Source organism: Phalaenopsis equestris, unplaced genomic scaffold (genome assembly GCF_001263595.1).
Source record: "Phalaenopsis equestris unplaced genomic scaffold, ASM126359v1 Scaffold219149, whole genome shotgun sequence".
NCBI lineage: Eukaryota > Viridiplantae > Streptophyta > Magnoliopsida > Asparagales > Orchidaceae > Phalaenopsis > Phalaenopsis equestris.
The window spans coordinates 334,829-359,190 of record NW_018237541.1 but is presented as its reverse complement, the minus strand read 5'-3'; the positions used below and the strand labels follow the sequence as shown (position 1 = coordinate 359,190).

Here is a 24,362-nt window from a genome sequence, read left to right as displayed (position 1 = left end):
AAACCTTCACAAAAGATAAGGTCTCTATTTAGGGTTCATCTAGGAAGATCGACGAACCAAATGAATCTCAGTCGACCGAATGATGACCAACTAACCAAGCCGGGTAGATACAAATATGAAGAAGTACCAACAACGGTTAGCAATACGAATAAACACCAACTTGATTACCAACGACAAAAGATCCAAAAGACAATTACGAATATGTAAAGATGTAATAACTCATAAATGATTAATAATGTCTCTATTTAATTAGAAATACGTGTATAATTTATTAGACACCCCCTATGATCTATAAATAGGGGAGTCATTCATTCAGGAAAGACATTGAATGTATTCGAAGAGAAGTAGTACTATTTGTTGTTTTCTCTCACCCCCCTCTCTATTCTATCTCATTCTTATTATTTGACCAATGATTTATCCCTTGGGTGTGATTTAAAGGACATTTTTTGATTCAACAACTATATTTCTTGGGTGTAATTCAAGTATAAAAAGAGATTCAACATCCTGAAAAGTACAGTGAACATAAATTATGTCACAAATAAGAAGATGAGACAAACAATGAGTAAAGTCGAGCCATATAGAATTAACTAATAACATGGGCTACACAATATAACTTATCTAAGAGAGTAATTTGGCACATCCATTCATCCATTCGTCTAATCGTATACTCGCCATTCATCCAGAAAAAAACAACTTTCTCTTGATGATTATCCTATAGTAACTCTCAAAAGAGAACTCTCCCATCCTAGCTCTCCCTCTCCCAAGAGGGTATCATAGAACAACTTTCTCAAGAGATTTCTCTTAAAACATCTTCAAAAAAATAGTTTGTACAAAAAAAGAAGATTTACATAAAGAGTGGAGTTGCAATAGAGAAACTTCTAACAACTAGGCTAACAAAGAGAAAAAATCTCTACGAAGCCTTATTATTATTAATTTTATTTTTATTTTATTATGTTTATGTTTTTTAATTAATTCATTCAATATGTATATAACGAGTAATACATATACTACTTGTTATGTAGAATGAGTTTAACAATAGCACTCAGGAAACTTGCCCAACATAAGCAAGTTTCCTCATAATAAAGGAAAATCTACTAAACTCCTAGAGTCTACTCGAATCAATAGCTGAATGCTAAGGAGGACTAAAGAAGCTCATGCTAAAATATAACTCAGTAAAAAAAAGAATGAAGTTAGCTATAATAGGGATTGAAGACCATGAAAACTCAACCTAGGTAAAGTTGAAGAATTACGATACTACTCCTTGTAGGAGAGCTATGAAGCTCAAATGAAGTATGGTTTGAATTTAGCAAAATTGCTTGAATTCCCTTAGAACCTAGTCATATTACAAGAAAACTTTCAATCTAGTTACACAGAAAGGCTAAAGAAACTCATGCTAACATACAACTCAAGCCAAAGAAGATTGAAGATTGAAGACCATAAAGACTCAAACTGGGTAAAGTTGAAAAATTACAAGGCTACTCAATGTATGAGAGCTACGATCCAATATGTAGTTTGAATTTAACAAAATTTCTTGAATTTCCTTAAAACATAAATATATTACAAGAAAACATTCAATCTAGTTACACGAAAAAGATGAAAATCCTTATTGACAAATTAAGTTTACTTCTAACACCCAAGGAACTTGCTTTATAAGTCCATCGAGTCAAACATAAAAAAGATAAGTTAAAAAATCTGTATGACTAATTCCTGAATGGGAGAAAAATAGATGTAGTTAAGGTGCTCCGAGGATGATTCCCTATAAGAGAACTAAGAGCCCTTAAACAGATGAGTAACTAACACATGGTGAAATACACCACTCACATTTATTTATATAGTTTTGATTCAAATAAAATAACACATCTAATGAATTTATTATTCAAACAAGAGGAGCATATACTTTTCTTAAAGAAACGAGCAATGAATAATTTCATGTTTATCATTATCTTGTTCTTTTTATAGTTGCATTTCGAAGCAATAAAAAAGTCGTATAAATAAAAAAAATATGACCAAAATTATTTGAATCAAGAAGTAGTATTCTTTCAACTGCATTTGTCAAGCTGCATTCATCCAACTATATTCGACCATTTGCATTCGTCCAACTCTATTTGTCCATCTGCATTCGACCAGCTACATCCGCCTTGTTACCATTCTACCGACTGCATTCAACTAGAAAAATAACTCTCTAAAGGGTGTTATGTCATAACAACCGTCCTAACGAAGCTCTTCTAGATAACTCATCCATGGCCAAACATGCCAACTATACAATGAATTTGGCACGGGGAGCATGTAGCAAAAGGCTAAGGGCAACCAGAGATAGCATAAACAAAAGAAAAGACACTAGAAATAATATAATATATGTGCCCAAGGTAGTAAAATATAAGTTTAGGCAGTTAGACATCCCAAATGATATATTTGTAGTCATAACTTACACATATTTTATACACTAAACATCTCTATAAAAGAGAGAAAGTTAATGTAAGAAGCAATGATTTTTTTCCCATTAACAACCATCTCAGGAATTAATACAACACCTCACTAATGTCTTCCCCCTCCTCTCTTCTCTATAGCTCATATTCTCAGCTCTTCTTTACTAATTCTATTCCTTGGCTGCGATTCACTGACAAAACATGATTCAATACTATAAATATTGTCACTAATTACTTACAACATTCGCATTAATTTCTATCATGTTAGAATTGAAAGAATATTACTTATGAGTCCTCCGTCCCATATTCCGCTCGGCCAGCCCGCCTGCTGGCCGGGCGAATCGAAGTTCCCCTCTAAAATTAGTCTTTGAGCTTTTAGGCATCCCCCAAGGCAATAATTTCAAGAAAAAAATATATCCCCACAATGTACATCTATTTACAACTTTACTTATGTAACCTCTAAAATTTTATATTTATATTTATAATATTTAAATGTCATAAATTTGTATAGAAAGATATACTTCATTAATAAAAAATAAAAAATAATAATGAAAATTATAATATAATGTTGAAATTTTTAGTGTCATGCTTGTAAATATGAAATTTGTGTTTCAAGACCATTTACAAAGTTCTATAGTTTGTAGGCTTGTAGCGACAGTCCTCTGTTCTCTTCCTCCTCAGCCATGGTCGCAAAACTCGCGCCTCTCTCTCTCCGTTTCGATTCTCAGGCTCTGTAATCAATGCCAACCATGGCCGCGAAGTCCTCCCGTCTCCTCTCGCTGGCGGAGGAGATCGAAGGAGACCGCCAGGGGACGGTGGACTTCGTTTTCTGCAGGATCGGCGAACCCGTTCCCTTAAAACCCACACTCTCCGACTCCGCTTTCGATCTTTCCAACCCCCCGCTTCAGCCTCTCGCTGTCTCCGAACGCCACCATCTTATATTTCTAGCGCACACCGAAGGTTTGGCGACCAGTTCCCATCTCCCTATTCAGCCACGCTCGGCTCATTTGTATTATTCATCGTTTCTGGTTTCATTAGGGTTTTTGGTTGCGAATACAAAGGATGTGATTGGATTAGCTAAGAGCGCTAACGGGAAGGACGTGTGTGTGCAAAAATCAAGCATCGTGGATGTGCAGATTGGCAGTGTTTCGATCCTGGCGCTTTCGTGGGATAATTCGATGCTTGCAGCCGCTGTTGGTGGAGAAATTCACTTGTTCTACGTGCAATCTCTCCTTGCCAAGGTACGGAACTTTTCTCTTTTCATACTTTTGGTGAAGTAGCTAACTGTCTGTTTATCTGTTTTGTCTGATAATTATCACTGTGGTAACCATTCATTTCTCATTTCAATAAGTTTCATTTTGGAGGTGCAAGAGCCAGCAATTTCATGCTCTCTCAGCGATTCTGGTGTTGTTCGAGATTTAAAATGGCGAAGAAGTTCTGAAAACTCTTTCGTTGCTCTGTCAAATAATGGCTTACTATGTCATGGATCTTCTGATTTTCGGCTCAAAGATGTGATGGACAATGTTGATGCTGGTTTGTAGCAATTCCAATTACAGAATGTCATGTATCATGAACTAATGATTGCTTTATTGAATTTAGCGTGATTCAATCCTCTTTCCATCTTAATTAAAGCTACTGTTGAAAGAATTTTATGTTTTTTCTCTTGCACATTGGATGAATTGTAACCAGGTCATAATATATATATTTTTTTGTATGAGCAATTATTATTGCGTGTTTTTACAAAATTATCTTTAGAGTTTGCATTTTAGAATTAGGGTTTTTACATTCCAACCATGCAAAACACTAAATTTAAATATAACATTTTAACTACCCAAAAACTTCATTGAAAATCTTCATGAGTGGGTTTAGGATGGTGATAATGTTATATTAATATTTTGGGTGGTTGGTATGGAAAACCCTCTTTAGAATTACTAAGCTATTTTATGCACATCCCTTGTACTTATTTTTCTTGACACTTTGAAAAATGATGACCATACCGAATTTGGGATATGCTTTCCTGTTTAGCTATTTTTTTTAGGAGCATTTACATACATACCATCCCCAATTCTTATATATTACATATCTAACTCCTAAACTTTTTATCACATAAAAAATATCACCATTTTAACTTTTAAAAACTGAGATACACCTTGTCCTGCATAGGGAAGGAGCCATGTATGTAACAATCGAAGTTTAGGTGTTAGAAATGTAAATACATAAGAATAGAGTGGTATGTATGTAAATATTCCTTTTTTTTTTATAAATGATGTGATGTCTGCCACTTGCTGTGTCTGTTTGTGGAACATGCAAGAACTTTAAAGTGGCTATATGTGTACTCCTTTCTTGTATCCGCCTATACTTGAGAAGGAAAATAAGCAAGCAATATTTGGGATTTCATTTGCTTTTCTTGTGTTTTTATTTTTTTCAGCATTCGCTTCCTTGTTTGTTTGCTTAATAAACATGGCTGGGTTTTTTGTTTCAATTTGACAATTCATGTTCTCTTTTGTTCAAGGGATTTACAATTTTTTTTACGAGACATGATCCATTTGTTTCTCCTTATAACAATATAATTTTGGGAAATTTACATACATACCACACAACTCTTATGTATTTACATATCTAACTCCTAAACTTTCATATTTACATTTCTAGCACTTTGATGTGATGAACTATGCATGAAGAGGTGTATTTCTCTTTTAAAAAGTTGGTGATAGTGGTATTTTTTGATGTGATATTAAAGATTTGAGTTCTATGCATGTAAATATTCAAGTTTCGGTGTTAGATGTGTAAATATATAAGATTTGTTTGGTATGTATGTAATGCCCCTATAATTTTAAGCTGTTCTTATATTCTTAATATTTGAAACTTGTAGTTGACTGGAGCGTGGATGGCAATTTTTTTGCAATTTCAAGGAAGGATATTGTTAGCATATTATCGTCCAATTTTGAGGAAACAGTTGGCATTTCACTTTCGCTTCAGACATGGGCTGTTGATTCTGGATCAGAAATAAAAGGTAGATTTTATAGAAAAAATTTCTTACATTATTTTTCATTTATGTTATTTTTTATATAATTGATGATTATTTCAAAGTACAATGGCTAGTTAAAGTAATTTTATTCAATTTTAGTGAATCTTCAGTTTACTTTTGTTCATATGAGAGAGTTTGAATAAAGTGAGAGTAGAGTTAGGTCTGATAAATAGCGTTTGAGCATATAGCTTAAGCCTATTAGTGGAAGTCAACTATTTTGTATTTTACAACAAGATATTTTCAGTGAGTGCAAGCTTCGTTGGCCGGCAATGGCATTATTGCTATGTGACAACATTTCACTCGTTGGGACAGTGCCCAAGTAGAGCTCTTAGCCATCCAAGCCTTCAGTAGCATTTGTTTTCAGTGGATGCTCGAGACTAAGGGCCTCATCTTTGAAGGAGATATTGCTAATATCATGCGGTTTGTGTGCTCTACCTTGCAAGGCAAAGTTTGGCAAAAGCAATCAGCAGAGGCTCCAGATCGTGTTAGTTTTAAGGAAGTTTTGTTCTTTTTTACTTCTAGGGATTGTAACAGGGCAACTCATTTTTGTGCCAGGCTTGCCCTTAATGGTCCTTTCATTCTCGTAGAGGATAGATCACACTCTTGTATAGCATAAATGCATACTTGCATAGTTTTTTGTACCCTTTTGTTTTCTTAATGCAAAGTGCAATATTTCACGAAAGCTCAATTGATCACTTGATTTTCAATGGGGTGCCATTTTAGTGTCTGGCTATTGATGGTGCCAATTTAGTCCATTGACTCTTTGAAATTGATCCAAGTTAGTCCCACCATTAGGACTACCATGTAAATGGATGAAAAGTTTATGTTGGAGATATTAATTGTAGGTTTAATTTGTCAAACATTTTTAGTATAATGTTCTAGTTTTTTAGAACTTTTATTAAATCTAACTTTTCATCATCACGAGGTTGCTCACAAGTTAGATTGAGATCAAAGCAGCTGCCACCAATGGGGTTGACAGGCAATTGAGCTTGTATTGAGACTGGACGTTGACTTGAGAGCAAGCTTTGCATCATGCCTATGACGATGTGGAGAGCAATGGCGACAAACATTCATCCTTTACAGTTGGAGCTGGAGACGGGCCATGGAAGTTTATCTTTTCTAATCACAAATTTTTGTTGTTTCATGACTCCTTCGTATATACCTTAGCATGCTTCAATGAGATGTAATTTTTGTAGTGATAATGCTCAACAATTCCGGACTTAGTGGACTGCTTGCTGTGATCTCTATACTTCATATGGTGGTCATCATGTTCTCCAATATTTGTCTTTTGTACACTGCTCGCCGATGATCTCCATCTTTCCTCTCCTCTTGTGCTATTTGTTTGATAACTGAGCTTGAGTAAGAAATGAAATTTGAGAATACAATAAGGAAAAGCAGAAGTTGTAGAAAAATGCAAAAGATGATTATATCCTCTAATCCTACCCTCTACATTAACTTTCTTTTCATTTACATTTTAACTCTAATGCTGGGACTGGTTTGGATCAATATTGAAGAGTTAATAGATGAAGTTGGTTATATTTGATAGTTTGGAATTAAAACGCCCCTCTCAAAAAAGTACAAGGATTTAATTGAGCGATTCTCTATTTTCAACTATCTGCTATGGGACAAAATCCAATGCTCAGATGCTTAATACTCTCTCCCTCACTTAAGTGGGCCCTTTGCTTCGACTATCCCCTTCAGTGCTCGCTTCTTAAAATATCATGCTTCGAGAGCCTGCTCAATCACATGGATTAGTTGTGGTCCATGCATTATTGAACTTGGCTCAATATGGTGGAGGGTGGCCAAAATCTATGTTGTCCATAAATCACATGAACCACTTGCTTGTAATCGAACCATCGAATGTCATATCTCATGGTAGGTATGAATCAAGGAGGATTTGAGTCGCGTTAGATGTATCAATGGTTAAACCTATATTCAAGCCAAAAACTTAAGCTTATGGTGGAAGGCTAACTATTTTTGTTTTTACACTAACTTATTTTGAACAACTGAATAGGATATATGCTATATTCTTACGTGTTTTAGCAATTTAATTTCACAAATGAACTTTATGAGATGTAAAATGCATGGTGGTAGGCTGCCATTTATGACATTTTTCAAAATTTTTATATCCTTTGAAACAATCATTTACATTGCCACATATGAAAATTAGTGCTTTAGTAGGTTTTTTAAATTTATTGATTTTACAGCCATCTTAATACTTGCTTAGGCAGTTGGGCTAGGTAAGGCGTGGTTATAGTGCATCACACATTTCCTAGGTGGTATGATTACCAAGGTGGGACAAGGCAAGCACCTTGCTTAAGGTACTAGTTTGTGAGTGCCTGCCTTGAATTTATTGAAGACATGCATGTAACACTGAAAGCAAGAAAGTTAAATCATTTTTATGGTGATAATATCATAAATGATAATGCTTAAATAACTTTAAAAGTTCGAGAAATAAGAATGATTAAATGTACAAGAGGTTTGATTTATCGAATTATTAAAATTTTATTCGTCATAAAAATTGATATTCTTAATCTTGAGTTGGCATGAAATATTCATTTTCAATATTTCATCATGCTAGAGTTTTATAACTTCCATTGCTACCCGTGAAATTTAGTTTATCTGGTTACTTGTGCATGTTGTTAATTTTTAAAACTTTGTAAACTCCTTGTAAAAAATATTTCTTTTGATATTCAAAAGAACATTGATGGCATAATGATATGAACTTCTGCAGAAATATGGGCAAAACAAAATATTTTTATTTTACCAACACCAAACAACACAACACAAATACATAAAATATAAGACACCTACAATTTGAGAGGTAGGTGATTTCTACCAATTCCTAACCCTAAGATTCATGAAAACAATCACGCATGACCTAAACCTAAACATATTTGTCCTATTTATACTCTACAGTAATTATGAACAAATTGCTAAATTGCGCTTTTTAGTTTTACGACTAACATAATCTTCAAACTATTTTCGCGGGCTCTACTTCAACTCAGTGGAGCATGAGGAGAATGGTGTTGTTGGCACTCATCTAATATTACTTCTATTCTAAAAAGACACATTGTTCTCAAGATGGAAGAGGGGAAACTGCTGCTAGATTAAGTCGTATAGCTCCCTCATGGCATCTTAATCTGACAATCATTTCCATTTAATCAATACTTCTTTCCTGCCTGTCGATTCCTGACACACTCTTTTTAAATCAAGTGGCTCCAAGAGAACTTCCATTGTATTTTTTTCTTCAACGAACAAAGATAATTCCATAGTTTCCCCCAATCCTCAACATTCCTCTCAAACGACCGGATAACATCTTATATTTCTCTCTATAATCCATGAAAGACCCTTCCTAGACCAATGCAAAAAAACTTCTTGTCTAAACTCCCTTCCCTCGTGGTTTTGAAGCACCCCAACAAGCGATCATTGAATTTTTCCCATGTTTTGATTGGTTGACATTGTTTTTTCCATTGTTACCACGCTAGAACCTTCCATTCTAAATATAGGGGCACCACCATCAATTTTTTTCTCCGTCATTCCATTAACAACAAAGTGTCTCTTCACGTGATAAACCCAACTATTAACATCCTCTTCTTCAAAGATATGTATCTTCAACTTCCTTATGGTGAGTCTCTTCTTCAATTTCCTCGACCGAAGTTTGTTTCACCCATGAAGTGGGAGTTGGGTTCCTTTCGTCGACTCATATTGATTTCTCTTCTTCAACTGGTTCAGCCCATAATTAGTTTGCCCGTCCCCATAGACTCATGAATTTCCTTTCACCTGAAAAGTTGTTGCAACAAAAGGAACTGATACAGTTGGATGAAGCCCTCCGTTGGGGTCTCACCCACCATAATGCCCTGTTCTTAGTCAAAATTCTTCGAATCAATCTTCTTCACTCTCAAATCACACTCCGTCTTGTTTCTCCTGTTGCTGCATGATCCAAACCTCTAGATGTCATGCAATTCATTTTCGATGCTGCAGCTCAAATTCGCTCCCTACTTCACTCGATCCCATCTATTTCATTCATTCCTACCGTTCGATGTCGTGTATTCCTTCTAAGTGCTGCTGCTTGAGTTTGCTCCCAATTATTTCGATCAATCCTGTGGCTCCAGATCTCTCTAAAGCAGCGATGCTACCTTGATGTCGCATGAATTCTTCTTATTGTTGTCTCTTGCGTCCGCTCTAAACACCGTCGCTCCATACACCGTCACTTGATCCTAAGGCAGTTTTGTGTGAAACTCCACGTTCTTTATCATTTCTTTTAGGGATGTGAATCTACTTTCCATGGATAAGAACCACTCATCCTTGGCTGAGAGATGCTCCTCGATTTCATATATGATTTGACTCACCCCTTTCTCTAATTTCTCCTCCAAAGCCTTTACTTAGCCACCATTACTCCTAAGAAGATTTTTGATCATGAAGGCATAACTTTGTACCCTCGTCAGGTCGAATCACGAATATATTGGTTCATTCACGAAGACGTACAGTCCCGCTGTTGGCTTCAAGTTGAATCAGGATCAGATCACGAGGTTTGGCTGTGTGCTCGTACGTCGCAGTACCGTCGTTGGCTTCCTAGCTAGCTCCGATCACGACCGTATCGTGAGATTCAGTCATGAAGGTGCGTGCCTGTATTTCGTGATCGCGACATTGGCTTCCCAGCTAACTTCAATCGCGACTATATTGCGAGATTTAGTCATGAAGTCACGCTGCGATCCCATCTTGATGTTTTGATCTCCGTCCTGCTTTGATACTAATTTGATACAAACTTTCACAAAAATAGGTCAAAATAAAATATTTTTATTTCATTAACACCAATCAACATAACACACATACATAAAAGAGAAACATTTACAATTCAAGAAATAGACGATCTCTCCCAAGCCCTAACCCTAGAATTCAAGACAACAATCACACACGACCTAATCCTAAATATATTAGCCCTATTTATAACTCAAAATAGCAACTAACAAATGACTAAATTGCTCTTTTTAGTCTTACACCTAAGTCTTCAAACTATTTTGGCGGGTTGGATGTTGACTCAGTGGAGTACGAGGCGGACGGTGCCATAGGCGCTGGTGTAACACTTAATCTGGGTTTATAATGGTTTATCCTTTCATGATGTTTCCTTGGGAATAAACTATGAAGCTTCTGGAAATGTTTGCATGCAATTGATTAGCATCACTGTTCTTTCTTATAGAAACTTTTAAGGCCTTTGCGTAAAGAAGTAATTAAATAATTGTATGAAGCTTTAAATGAACAAAACTTATTTTGGTGTTCTTTATTTTTAAACAAAATCACGCATTCATTGCATATAAGTGTGCATGTAACTCTATTGCATAATATACAAACTTTTCATGCTATATATCAATGAAAACATATCCAATTGATTCGCATGGGACAAATGATTTTGTTCCTTTATGCTGTCAATATATCTAATAACGAATGGACAACTGTTTTAATTTTACAGCACATGTTTATTATTCTGAAGGAGATTGTGTATCATCATCAGTGATATTTTTTCCCATGAATGATTAAAAAGGGGCAGATGTTCTTACCTGCTAAGTGATTAAATATGTTTATGTAGGATTATTTGTAGTTGAATAAACTACAGATTTACCTCGATTCAATTTAGATAATTTAATGTGATTTTTTTGTTGAACCATCAACTTAAACATGACACTAAATATTGCAGGAATAATGCCAGAAATGCCACTACTTTGTGTCTATTAATGCTTTCGGAAGGCACTGCCACTTTTTTTATCTGTTTCGGTTTTTAATTTATTCAAACAAAAATATCGTTATCGTTCCTAATCCTTTTTTTTTCACTGCACATATTTCTAGTGGATTCAATCAAGTGGCTTCGGCATGATAGTATTGTTGTTGGCTGTACACAATCGAAGGAAGATGGTGATGAGGATGGATACCTAGTTCAAGTTATCTCAAGCGGGCAACATAAATTTAATGAGGTTGGCTTTTGTGACACTCATTGTATCTCTTCCATACATCATTATTAATGCATCTTTTTCTTATTTCAATGGTTTGTTACTTTTCTTGCAGCTTCAGATAGTTTATTTTTTAAAGAATATATTCATCTATTCCTATATTTCATTTTATAAATTAATTTACTAAAGCTTAACTGACAGAAGTTTTGTGCGTAAAAATAGCTAGTCTAACACTTGAGCTTGTTGTTTACTTGCGTAATTAATCGGTGCTTCTCATTTTGATATGCAAAACCTTGGCATTTAACTATTTAAATTTCACGTACAGTCTAAGAGCTATTTATTATTTGTAAACATTTAACACGTCATGTGACTATGTCAAATTAAATATCTGTTTGGGATAACTTTCTGCCAATTTTTTTTGGACTGCCACTACAGTTTTGTTTGAGAAATTGTTTTCTTGTTGTTTTTTAAAAAATTTTGTGCCGAGCTGGTAAAAGTGCAGTCACTGCTTGAAAACTGTGGTCTGATTTTTTAAAAATAACATAAAATTGTAATAGCCACCGCAGTTTTTTAAGTTTGTTGAATTAGTCCTTTTATAAAAAAAATTCTTAGAAAATGTCCGTTAAAACCTTCCTTTTTTCATTGATAAATATGACATATTGGTTTGTTCATCTTTTTTACCATTATCCCAGCCATACGCTGCCAGCTATATGAATCCCGGTAATCCCATTACTTTTGCATGAGTCTTTTTGCACAGGTTCTAATTATCTTTCCTTTTGTCTACTTTTCTCCTCACAAATTCTTTTACATTATTCATATCTACTCGCCCATCTTATTGTTACAGTTTTTAACGTTCATTGTAAATGTCTAAATTTCTAAAGTCAGATTTCTAATATCTTATTTCTCAAAACTTTCACTCTCATTGTTCCTCACATGTAGTCATTTCACACTTTACCGTTTCTAGTATTACTACACAATCATCTTAAATCATATACTATCATTCTCATTTTCGCCATGCTCAACATAATTAACTTTTATGAATTACTTCTTTGTTACATGACACCAAGGCTGTTTGGTTCCCAATATCTCTTGTAAAGTAAACTATGTGTAGGGGTTTTTAAAATTTTGATGTTTGGTTATATGAAAACGGAATGCAGTGTCAAATTTTTATGAATTTAGAATTCACTGTACAATTCAAAATTAATGTAATCCGAGTTCGGTTGATCTGACCGATCTTCAAATACAGTGCGAACTGCAGCTTATTGCCGTCACCACAACCACCGACCGCTGACCATTGCGGCTGCCCGCACTTTACTGCCCTTCACCCCATTCGCCACTGCTGCTAGTCCCACCGCTTGCAACCTTTGACGACTACCGATCGTCAGCAATCGTTGTTATTGCCATCATTGAGCATGTTTTATATTAATTTCATTTTTTCTTCAAAAAAAAAAAAAGAAGAAGAACTCCTCTATTTACTTTACACCAAACCAAACAACTTCAAAGTAATTCAAATACAGTACATTTCAATTACATTGTATTCCTTTTTCCGCAAATGAAACATCCCTTCTAATTCATATGGTATACTTGATTTGATTACAATTTTATAAAAGATTAACCTTAAGTTTCATTAATATTGTTCTATTACAAGTGCTTTTGAAACAATTGCTTTTAATCTCCTAGCTCAAACTAAAAAAGTTATGTGCTAGTTTATATTTTCACTTTTTGTACCCATGTCACTCAAGTTTTTCACATATATTCATGACTTGATCTTCTAACATTAGGGATAATAATTAGAGGCATGCCTTATTTGTGAAAATCTAATCGAACCGATCACATTTGGTTGGTTAGGTTTAGTTTTGAAATAACTATTTCGTTTTGGTTTAGAAAATTTTAATAACCAGTTTTGTTTTTTGGATTGGTTTTGATTTTCATTAAACTTAAAAAAAAAGAATAATATTATGTTTGAAAAATTAGGTTTAATCCATACCTCTTCTGTTTCGTTAATCTTGCTGTTCGTTAGTGGGAGAGATAGATGGTGAAGACAATCTTTCCAAATAAAACTTTCATTTTCAATAATTTTAGTTCTAATGCTAGATTTTGGTTTGCTCAACACCGAACCAATTAAACCAAATCTCTTTTCATTTAGTTTTGGATTAGAGTAAAAGTTTGTTCGGTTCTATTTATTGGATTTTACTCTTACAAATCCGTGAACCAATCCATTCATATAAATTAATCGCACACACCTAATAATTATTATGAATTTCACATTGCTTAAATTTTTATATTGTATTACAATTTTGTGTTAATAATTTCAAGTCTCACAACTTTCAAAATTTCATTTACCAGTTTAATAAAATGTGCTTATCCAATTTTGAATATCTTGTGCTTCTTCTAATCTATACAAAAGCATACAAACTTATCCATGATCTTTGATACAATACATTTATCTGAAACTCCTTGGACTTTCCACTACTACTACTAATGTTAGTTATTATTTCTTTTTTTACAAATTGACTACTTCAACAGACACTTGATACCGATAAAAATTGGAAAAATTAATTGCATTTTTCTTTCCATCAAATATGCAAAATTTGTGCATTCCTAGAAGAGATTTTAATAAAAGTATACAAAATCGTAGAATAGAAATAATAATAATAATAATAATAATAGTAAGAATAATCTACACATTGATGAGTCGGAAGCAAGAATAAGGAGTACCATGAGGATGGAAGAGAAGTTTCAAGAGTTGGTTGGCAGGCCATCTAGGGTGTTCGACCAGTTGGTGAAGTCATGGGACATACTATTGAAGGCAGAATCATTGAGCATATTATCGGAGGAGAATCAATGGGCTTTTCACAAATACACAGTTTTTCCTTCATGTCTAAAAGGTTAATTTTCATGATACACCAATGAAGATTCTCATATGTGTTGGTTGTTGGCACTGTTTCTCTTAGCAAAGGTTTTATAATGCAATGATCATATTTTCTTTTCGAGATCAATAAATTCTGTGCGAATATTCATTCAGTGGTTGGCTATGATTCAGGTTTACTCTAGAATGAAAGTAGCGCTCATTGTAAATCTTCCTAGAATAAATCAATTTGATTTCTGACACATAAAATTTTTCTAAGACTATATTGCATTAACCTTCCAACAACCTTATTATCTGAATCATAAATTCGATTTTTTTCCTGGTAACTAGAATTTTGAAATGCTTTTTCTGATTTTATCTTTTGTGTTAAAATTTTTTTAGTAAGTTTTGTTTGTTCTTAGTTGAAGTGCTCTAATATGTCAAATAATTATGTGAATTTCAATATGTATCTTGAAGGATTTAAAATCTTATTTTTACGTATTTTCTTCAAAACTAATTAAAATTCATTTATTTTTTGTTCAATATGTTATGCATTTTATGATTCTGTTTATTACACCTTTTCTAATGAGACTTTTCTCTTAGAACCCCAAAATTGTTTTTTCAACAAATAAGGAAAAGGACTATCATATTTTTTTGGACACATTTTATTTCTAAATCTCAAAGACACTGTCTCTTCTTTCAATATTATTACTGTCATACTTAGGCGTATCGCTTCATATAAGACCTCCCTTGCAAATTGCTCACACACACACACACACACATGACATGCCTAGTAGACATTTTTATGGTGTTTTTTTATGCCTAATACTTTTTACTTTTGAAAAAAGCATCTCTTCTTAATTGCTCAATGGCACAGTAGGCTTTTTTGAATATCTATTTATCTATGGATTCCTATTTGCTTTCAGGTTTCTTGCGAACCCGTTGTCTTCTCTTTTCCTGATTTGTTTGAAGGGCTTTCTGTTGATATGCTTCCCGCTGGGGTTGGGCCATATTTGCTGGCAGAGTATTTGGATTGTTGGTATGGCAGTTAATTAATCATTATGCTATCTTACTGTATTATATCTCGTATAAGCTTGTGGTTAAATCATCTAATCTAGATTCTTTTCTTAATTTAATTTTATAAATTTAGGGTTTCTTTTAGGATTTATTTTTTGTCCATGTTAGATAGTATTTTTGTAGTTTTCGAGCTCGCAACAAGCCAATGCTTGTTTCTTCTACCTATTCTTTACTAACTTTATGTACTTGCGCTTATCTTTACTGCTTGTGCTATTTTTTTTTTTTTTATTTGAAAAATTTTTAGTAAAGACATTTGATTAATTTTTGCCATCCCTAAGCTTAAGTTATTTTTCTTTTGCTGGTTTTCTTTTATCTTATATTTTTTTTTATTTTTAAACTTTTTTTTTAGTTTTTTTTTTTTTTTTTTTTGTGAAAGTTTGACATTATTATCCGTTACTATAGGCCTTCTATTCAATATGTTTTTATCTAATTATATTGGCTTGTCATGAAATTTGATCTACTTAGTATGTTTCGAACACCTTTAAATAACGCACCGCGCCCCCCAAAATAACATTTTTAATTGACTTTGACTTGCTTAGGGTTTTTGCTTGTTAGGTGTACCTTTCAACTAATGGCTCGTATCTTGGTTATTGAGGAATATCTGGGCTTAGATTGTAACACATAATATAGTTATGTTGTTTCAAATCAGACCAACCATATTGTAGGAGATACATGTCATTTCTTTATTGGCATTTCTTTATTGGCATGAGTTTTTTAATGCAATCATATGGATACATATGATATAGAATTGATTCATTGTAAGCTTTATTTAAACTTAATTTTGCCATCCTTGACAAACTGTTGTAGAATATGTCAGCCTTAAGCTTGCAATGTATAGTGATTGCATTCGTGGTCCACCTTTTCAGTCATTTTCGATCAGATTGATGGTGAAATTAATATGGAGGTCAATATCTAGCATTACTAGGCTAAATTCAATTATCCTTCTAAACATGCTTTTGGACCTTTTGTTATTGTTGATTTTGCTTTCACTCTACCTACCTTTTTTTTGTTTGTTTCATTTTTTTTTTGGTGAGGATTATTATCGTCTGGTTTAGTATTTTCAGAGATTTGTATCTACCTCCCATGCTATTTTCTCTTTTGGTTCAACAACTATTGCTTTTTGTTCGCTTGAATTTAAGATTACGACGCTTATGCACATATGACAAATTTTGACAAGTTTTTCTCCTTCCTTGATCTATTTTCTATATCTTATTTCGTTATTATTGATGGTTCTCCTTCACCCTTGTTTGGAAAATGTGGTCTCCTGATGTCTCAAAGTTTCTATTAATTTACATTTCGTTCATTTTCCAACTAAATATCCCAATCACATTATTACCTTTTATCAACCAAAATATATTACTTTTTGTAAGGAAAATCGTTCAATTCACTTGTGTCAGACACATTTTATTTGGCTTTGTTATCTTGATAGTCTATATGGATGACCTAAACAACTTAAGCTTTCGTTTATTGAGAGTGATTTGGAGGTGGTTGCTGAGGAAACATCCCATTTACAAATATGCATTTTGACAAAGTATTAAATTCAAATACTTTAGGAGGATTAAATTTGACTACAGGAGTAGTTTTCATGTCTCCAAGAAATTATGCCATTGAATTTTTGGGAGTATTTTGTTTTTTAGGCTGTAAACAAGTTGACACATTCATTGCTGCTTTGAATGTTGCTAATGAAGATTTTTTTTTTAGAATTTTTTCTTTTCATCATAGGTTTGGTTAGTGAGCTACACCATCTTACTAACACTATACATGATATCTCATTTCTTGTAGAAGTCAATAATCAGCCTACGTAAATTCTTAAATGAAAATATTGCGGAATTGCCATGTGTATTCTAACTTCTAAGGTGTATCAAAAAAAATCCCCGGAAAAGCACTATTACACCATGAAAGGACATCTCAATGTGGAAGCCTTATTTTTATGTTTGGTTGGTTCTGTTGATGATTGAATTAGAAAGTTTATATTTAGATATTGCATATTTGTTGGAGGTAGAAGATAATGCAATTTGGTCATTGGAAGAGTAAGAAATAAATAATGACAGCTAGATCAAGTGTTGAGGTAGAATATAAAGCCATGACATATTCTACGTGTATAATACTGCGGGTGAAGTTCCTCCTAGAGAAATTTGATTTTTCAACCACAAAACCATGGTCTTAGACTGCAACAATCATGATAACATTCATATTGCTACTAATCATGATCTTAGTGAACTAAACAAACACATTGATGTTTACTGTCATTTCATTCCAGATGATATTCTATAATAGATATCCAGCTCAAAACTGGCATGTATATTTACTGAAACTTTGGATCTACTTTAATTTTTTGAACTATACGACTAGCTTGAAGCTAATTGGAGGAACAAGAATGTTTATGGCTTGTGCGGAAAATGAAGTGGCATTGAAACTAACTATTACATAATTTCTTCATGAATGGGGCAGATATTTGCGAAGTTGTATTGAGATTTGTGTTATTGATGATGATTATAATCATGGCGCTTTTCCTATTTCGATGCTGTGCTCTTATTCATAACTTGATCATACAGTTGTGCATTAATTAGCCTTAGCTTTTGCTCAGGAAAAATTTCTTTTTATGTTAAGTGGACACTTTTTAGTTGCATGTCCTTCGAGATGTGATGTTTGTTGTTTTATTATACATAATGGCCTCTCTATTGGATGAAACACATTGAATTCCTTTTTGATTAAACATCTATTATTGCCTATGAGTCGCGTCATTTTGAGTCCCATATTTTTGCGTTGCATGTTCATTAGACACCAAGGAATTATGTGTGATGATTGTTCTTCATTTTTTTCTTTGCTTTTTTTGATTTTTTTTTTTTGGAAAGACAGAGGTAGACCTAATGATCTTAATCTATTAGAATTAAATGAAAATATGACATTCAATATGACATAATGGAGAAAAAGGATTCAATAGAATTAAATGAAAATATGACATTCAATATGACATAATGGAGAAAAAGGATTCAATATGACATAATGGAGAAAAAGGATTCATCTAGCCTACCCCACTTAGGCTCTATTTGGGGCAGCTACAGTTTCTCAGCTTTTCAGCTGCAGCTGCAATGCCCCAGAAAGTTGCTGCGGGGAAGCTAACTGTCTGTTTGGTGCAGCTATGTGAAAACAGCTGCGGGCCAGCTGTTTTTGGTAAAATGACCATGTTGACTCTGTTTGGTAAAACTGTTTAAAAGAAGACTGAAAGAATCACATTTTTGAAACTTCAGAAGCTGAAATTCATTTCATAACAGAGATTTTTTATAAAAGGTCCAAATTTATTTATTTTTTTTTGAATTTTGATTGAATTCCTTCATTTTTCTTTCCTTTAAATGCAAAAAACATATTTATAAATAGAGGGTGCTGGTAATAATTTCTGCAGAAGCCTCCCCAAATCTTTATCCTTTTCATTAGAGAACTTCTATAGAAGCTTCCCCGCTTTTACCAACCGACCGATTCTCATCATCTCAAAAACATTCCATTCATCATCCATATCCCTTATCTACTACACATGATGGAGCTTACTAGTATACGAGCTGACAGGTGCATGCTAAAATATGTACATATTATGAGTATCTATACATAATGAGTATCATTTATGCTTTCTTATTGCAAGTTTTGGAGAGTATGGTGGGATTAAAACAATGTGTGCATGCATGTTTCTATATTTAATATTTACAAGTATGAATTCAAAACCCAATATATGGAAGTGGGACAAAAAAAACTCAAAAGAAACAACTTCAACGGAACCTAACTAATATGTTCAGAAAGATTAATAGGAAACACTTGAAACCTTTTTCTTATCGCAGTCCTGACAGTCTTTCGGGTTATGTACATTGTCAGAATTTTGATTGCAAACACAAACATGAAAGCAAATTAACTGTAGGTTAAAGAAAGACCAAAGAACTAAATGAGAATTCTTCAAATTAATATGTTTATGAGTGAATAATTTATGAAAATTTATTCATTATAATTCAACAATAATTTATTAGAAAATAAGAACATAAGAAAAAAAAGAACCGAAGAAAATTTGATTTAACAAATAACAAAGGCCAGCGATTTCAATTTTGCAGCAAAGAAAAAGCTGTTGAAACAGCCTTCCGATTTGCTGTGCTTCCTCTGCTTGGACGAAGGATACCACAAAATCTCAGCATTCCTACATTTTCTCAAAATTTCCAAGAATGAAAATTAAAAAAAAATTGCCATCGATTGAAGAAGAAAAACCCGGAGACTACAAACAGACCATCTACTTCGTAACTAGCAAAGAATAGAAAAATCTGAATCTGGAATTAGCATATCTGAAACACTTATACATCAAAATCGAAGCCCTATAAAATGAAAGCACAATGAACCTTTCTCCGTCATATATATGGCATCCCAACCACATCAAGCCTCTGACTAACCAAGACGAAGAATCCCAGCAATGCAAGCCGCTTCGGCGTCGCCATGGCCTCCGGTGATTTCTCTGCTCTTTGCTCTCAGACAGCCAAAGGAGCGGCGAGGAGAGCCCTAGCCATGTGGGCCGAAGAAGCGAAGGGAAGGGCAGAGATCGGGGCAGCAGGGTAAAATGCATATGCGAAATGCTGGCCGCGGGGTATAACCAACGGCCCGCTTTTTGTTGAAATCCGACCGCGGCTCACTTGAAGCTCCCCCTTTGCTGCGCCAAACGGATGAAAACAGCAGCAGCTTGCCTCGCCGCTCTCCCACAGCCGTGCCAAATTGACCCTTAGTGGGATAAAGGCTTGTTGTTGGTGTTGCTTCTTCTGATTTTTTTTTTTAATTACTAAAATCTCTGAAGCGATTTTTGTTATTTTGTTATAGATTAGATGCTTTTATTATTATTATTAATTTATTGTACATTCTTACAGCTAATTATTTATTTTTTCTCAGGGATGTTGCAATCACGTCTAATAGAAAGAATACTGATCAGCATATTTCATTACTGAGGTGGTTAGTTGAAGACAATAGATATGAAGTTGTGTCCCTTGAATTAGGAAGTGATAAATATATACCCAGGATTGATTTGCAAGGTACATTGTTTGAGTTCAGTTTCTCCTTTTTTTTTTCTTTTTCTTTTTGAGTGATTGAATGAACAGTCTAATTATAACTTTCTGCACTTTGACGCTTTGAATAACATACTAAAGTGTTCATTTTCCCAAACTCTTTATTTAACTGGTTTCATTGCTACGACTCGTCTCATAATTTTACTTTGTAGTACTCAATGCATTACAATCGATCTTTCTGTGTGTAATGGTTTTCTAGCTGTTTCATTCTTTAGGTTTGAAGGCTTTTTCTTTCAATAGCTGGGTTATATTCTCAACTAAAATTCTGATTATATATTAGGCTGTACCATAGCAAGCAATTGCAAAATTATGTGAAATTAATTGGCAAATATCACACAAAATTAAAAAGCTTAGCTTTAGTATATTTGAGATGTTTTGCCGTATTAATTTTCTTGCACGTGTAGTTTCTGTTAGTTTATGAAATTACTATTCTATGATAATTCACAGTGAAATTCATATATAAATGCAACTCTTTCACTTCTTCATTGTATCCCAACCCATGTCTTTCTGGTCTACCCCACTTTCTCTGACACAGGAGCTTGCCTAGTAGTGTAGCTGTTACAGTACCACAAAATCAATATTGTGTGAGACAGGAGATGGGCAGCCAAAACAGTCTCGTTTTCCTTTCTTATGCTCTCTTTCAGATTATCTTTCATTTATTTTTAAATCTTTCCTGTATATGTATTGTATTGGGGTTTGAAAGTCGGTTTTTATGGTGTTTTCTATCAAAACAGTTGTTGACGTCCTAGTTTTCCCTTTCGAGTGTTGTATTCCAAGGCAAGCATGTGCTCTGGCTGTAACCCGTTTGAGGTGGTAATCTCTTTTCTTGAGATTGAGTAGTGCTCTGGCTGTGACTTGTTCCCGAAGGGATATTTATTGTTACCCAACTCCTTCGCAGCCTTTCCAGCCGTCGCCATTGCCTTCTCTCTCTTCTCTTTGATGCCCTCGCAGTCCCAGCTCTCCTCCTTCACCACCACCCATGTTTCCTCCCTCGCCTCGCTTTTTCGACCGTTGTCCGGCCCTCCGTACTTGGTGTTGCCGCCCCGGACAAAAACCTTGCTGTCTTTTTCCTACAATCGCGTCACACAACAACCTATTTCATTAATGCCAGCAATTCCCCTAGCTGCCACACCCATTGGACTGCACTCCTCTTGTTGTCCTGCCGTCCACAACCCTTTCCCTTTGTTGCCCCTCAATGTCCTAGCCCTCCCCTTGGCTGTTGCTGTTGTTCCAGGCCCTCAGTGTCACCGACAACGCAATTTCAACCCCACCTTTTGCTATTCCAACAACCCACACTTAGAGCTGTTAAAGATCTGATTTCGAGTTGAGCTGGGGTTGGCTCAAAATTGGCTAAAAAAAATTCAATAAAAATTTCTGGCTCATAGATCGATTCATTTAGTTCAATCCGATTTCGAACCGAGCCAAAATTCAAATATATTTTCGAGTGATTAAGATCTTCAAGCTAAATTGGCTAAATTCCCAACCCTAACATCACTAGGGTTGTTAACGATCCGATTTTTATTTGAGTTGGGGTGAGCTTGAAAAAAATTCGATCTAAAGTTTTAGCTCGTAGCTCAGCTCGTTTATTTCGATCTGATCTCAATTTGAGCCAAAGTTTGAATTAATTTTTGAGTGATTAATGATCTGCAAGGTAAATTCAGAGCCCTACCCACAACCCATTTCATCCTCCTACCACCACTCCCCGACCACCTAGTCGACCTCCTCTTTCCTCGAATTGAGCCCTAGTTTGAATTTGTGTCTTGTTTTGTTGTAATTTTCCTTCCAAGTATGTTTGATCATAATCGTCTATTTGTTTTTAGAAATAACATTTACATTTCCAATTGCGGTTCGCGTTAACTCTGATATCATTTAGTATTAGAGCTGGGTCGGCTCGAAAAAAATTCGTTCTAAAATTTTGGTTTGTAGCTCGGCTTGTTTATTTCGATCCAATCTCGATACGAGCCAAAATTTGAATCAATTTTCGAGTGTTTAATGATCTTCAAGGTAATTTCACTGCCCTGCCCACAACCCATTTCAACCTTCTACCACCACCTCCCAACCACCTAGTCGATCTCCATCTTCCTCGGATCGAGCCCTAGTGTGAATTCTTGTCCTGTGTTGTTGCAACTTTCTTTCCAAGTATGTTTGGTCCTGTCTATTTTTTTAGTAATAACATTTACTTTGCCAATTGTGGTTCAGCTTAACTCCGGTATCATTTAGCACCAGAGTTATCATAATTTTAGCCCCCCTCCCCCCACCTAAAATAAATAATAATAATAATAATAATAATAATAATAATAATAATAATAATAATTTTTCTTAGCCCCGCCCTACACACCTTCCACCTACCTAGGGGTGCAAACGTGTTGAGTTCGAGCTCAAACCACCCCCGACTTGAGCTTGATTAATTTTATAAAGTTCAACTTTGAGCTCAAGCTTAAGTCTGCGAGTTCGAGCCTGCTCATGAGCCGACTTATTTAGTATAAAAGTGAAAATAATATTAATTTAAAGTAGTGCTATAATAAAATGACATATAATGAGCAATTAGGAAAGAAATAATAAGAAATCACTTATTATAAAATACAAAATATATTTTAATACTTTGAAGATAAAATCTTCAATTTTAATATATTTTTAGTATATTTTTTTTTTTAATATTTTTTTAATCGAGTCGAATCGAGCTAACGTGTCAAGTAGGAACTAGCTTGAGCTTAACTTGTTAGCTTATCGAGCTTAGTTCACAAGCCATTAATCAAGCCTAGCTCGAGTCGGCCCACGAGTTGACTTGACTCACAGCCCTACACCTACCTTCGCCAAGTGCTATATCAGTTCGATGCCATTCAGAAATGAACCCAGGGTAGAATCATCGTCGAACATAATAGTGAAAGTTGTGGAGAGTACGTAGAACACCTGAATCCCTTCTGTAGGGATGATTCGAGTGGAGAAGAAGACAAGACACAACGTTTTGGATTACAATATCAATGGAGATATGGAGTTGAAGTGCCTTTTAGAAGATGCATAGATGAGGTGCCTATTGAATGATACAGAGATGGATTGACAGTTGGAAGATATAAAGATGTCTTGCCTATTGGAGGATACAATGACTTGGAAATGAAAGTGGACCTATAGGACTTTGAGGGGATAATGGATCCAGATGACTTCCTCCAGTGGATGCAAACTGTTGAGCAAATCTTTGAATACATTAAGGTGCTCGATGACAGAAGAGTGAAGCTCCTGCCATCAAGATGAAGAATGCATCTTTATGGTGGGAGAATCTGAAGAGGGAGAAACAAAGATAAGATGTGGCACTTTTTTCTTGGGAGAAGGTGAAACGGGAAATACAACGACAATACCTACCCCCGTACTACCATCTGGATATTTTTTTGAAACTCCACTACTTGTAACAAAAGAAGCTATCAATGGAGTACAAGACAAAATTCATGCATCTTAAATTAAGGTGTGAGCCGAAGGAGACAAAGGAGCACACTATAGCCAGGTTTTTGGGAGGCTTGAAGTCCACCGTCAGTAATATGGTCCAACTGCAACTCTATTAGACACTGCGGGATGTGCAGACTTTAGCACTGAAAGTGGAGAGACAAAAAAAGTACTTCTCAGGAAGTGGAACAGACTGGTTTGAGTAGGACAAAGCCAGAAAAGAAGCCTGAAAATAGTAGCACGTCCACTACACTCCCAACCGGGAAATGCTTCAGGTATCATGGTTTTGTATACATCATTCTCTAGTTGTCCGATGAGTTGAGTTGTGACTTTCTCCGAGCAAGGGGCGGTGGATGAAGTTAGCTACGGGGTAGCAACTGAATAAAAAGGTTAGGAGTACTAACTGCCACCAGATGAGACCAAGATGCATGTGGTTCTACGGGTCCTTCGGATTGAGACGTTAAGGGAGCAACAATGGTTTCACTGCAATATGTTTTACACTCATTGCACCGTGTAGGG

The 24,362-nt window shown here is 34.8% G+C and overlaps 1 protein-coding gene across 1 annotated transcript in view; it reads left to right on the top strand.

The window, feature by feature from the left end:
- Positions 1 to 3,070: 3,070 nt before the first annotated feature.
- Positions 3,071 to 24,362, top strand: part of LOC110037380 (nuclear pore complex protein NUP214) — a 45,429-nt gene continuing 24,137 nt past the window's right edge. Inside the window, exons 1-7 of the mRNA XM_020742014.1 lie at positions 3,071 to 3,386; positions 3,465 to 3,667; positions 3,791 to 3,959; positions 5,299 to 5,439; positions 11,299 to 11,423; positions 15,174 to 15,286; positions 20,236 to 20,375. Coding sequence (XP_020597673.1) covers positions 3,167 to 3,386; positions 3,465 to 3,667; positions 3,791 to 3,959; positions 5,299 to 5,439; positions 11,299 to 11,423; positions 15,174 to 15,286; positions 20,236 to 20,375 — 1,111 coding nt within the window. The 5' untranslated portion in view covers positions 3,071 to 3,166. The remainder of the gene's footprint in view (positions 3,387 to 3,464; positions 3,668 to 3,790; positions 3,960 to 5,298; positions 5,440 to 11,298; positions 11,424 to 15,173; positions 15,287 to 20,235; positions 20,376 to 24,362) is intronic.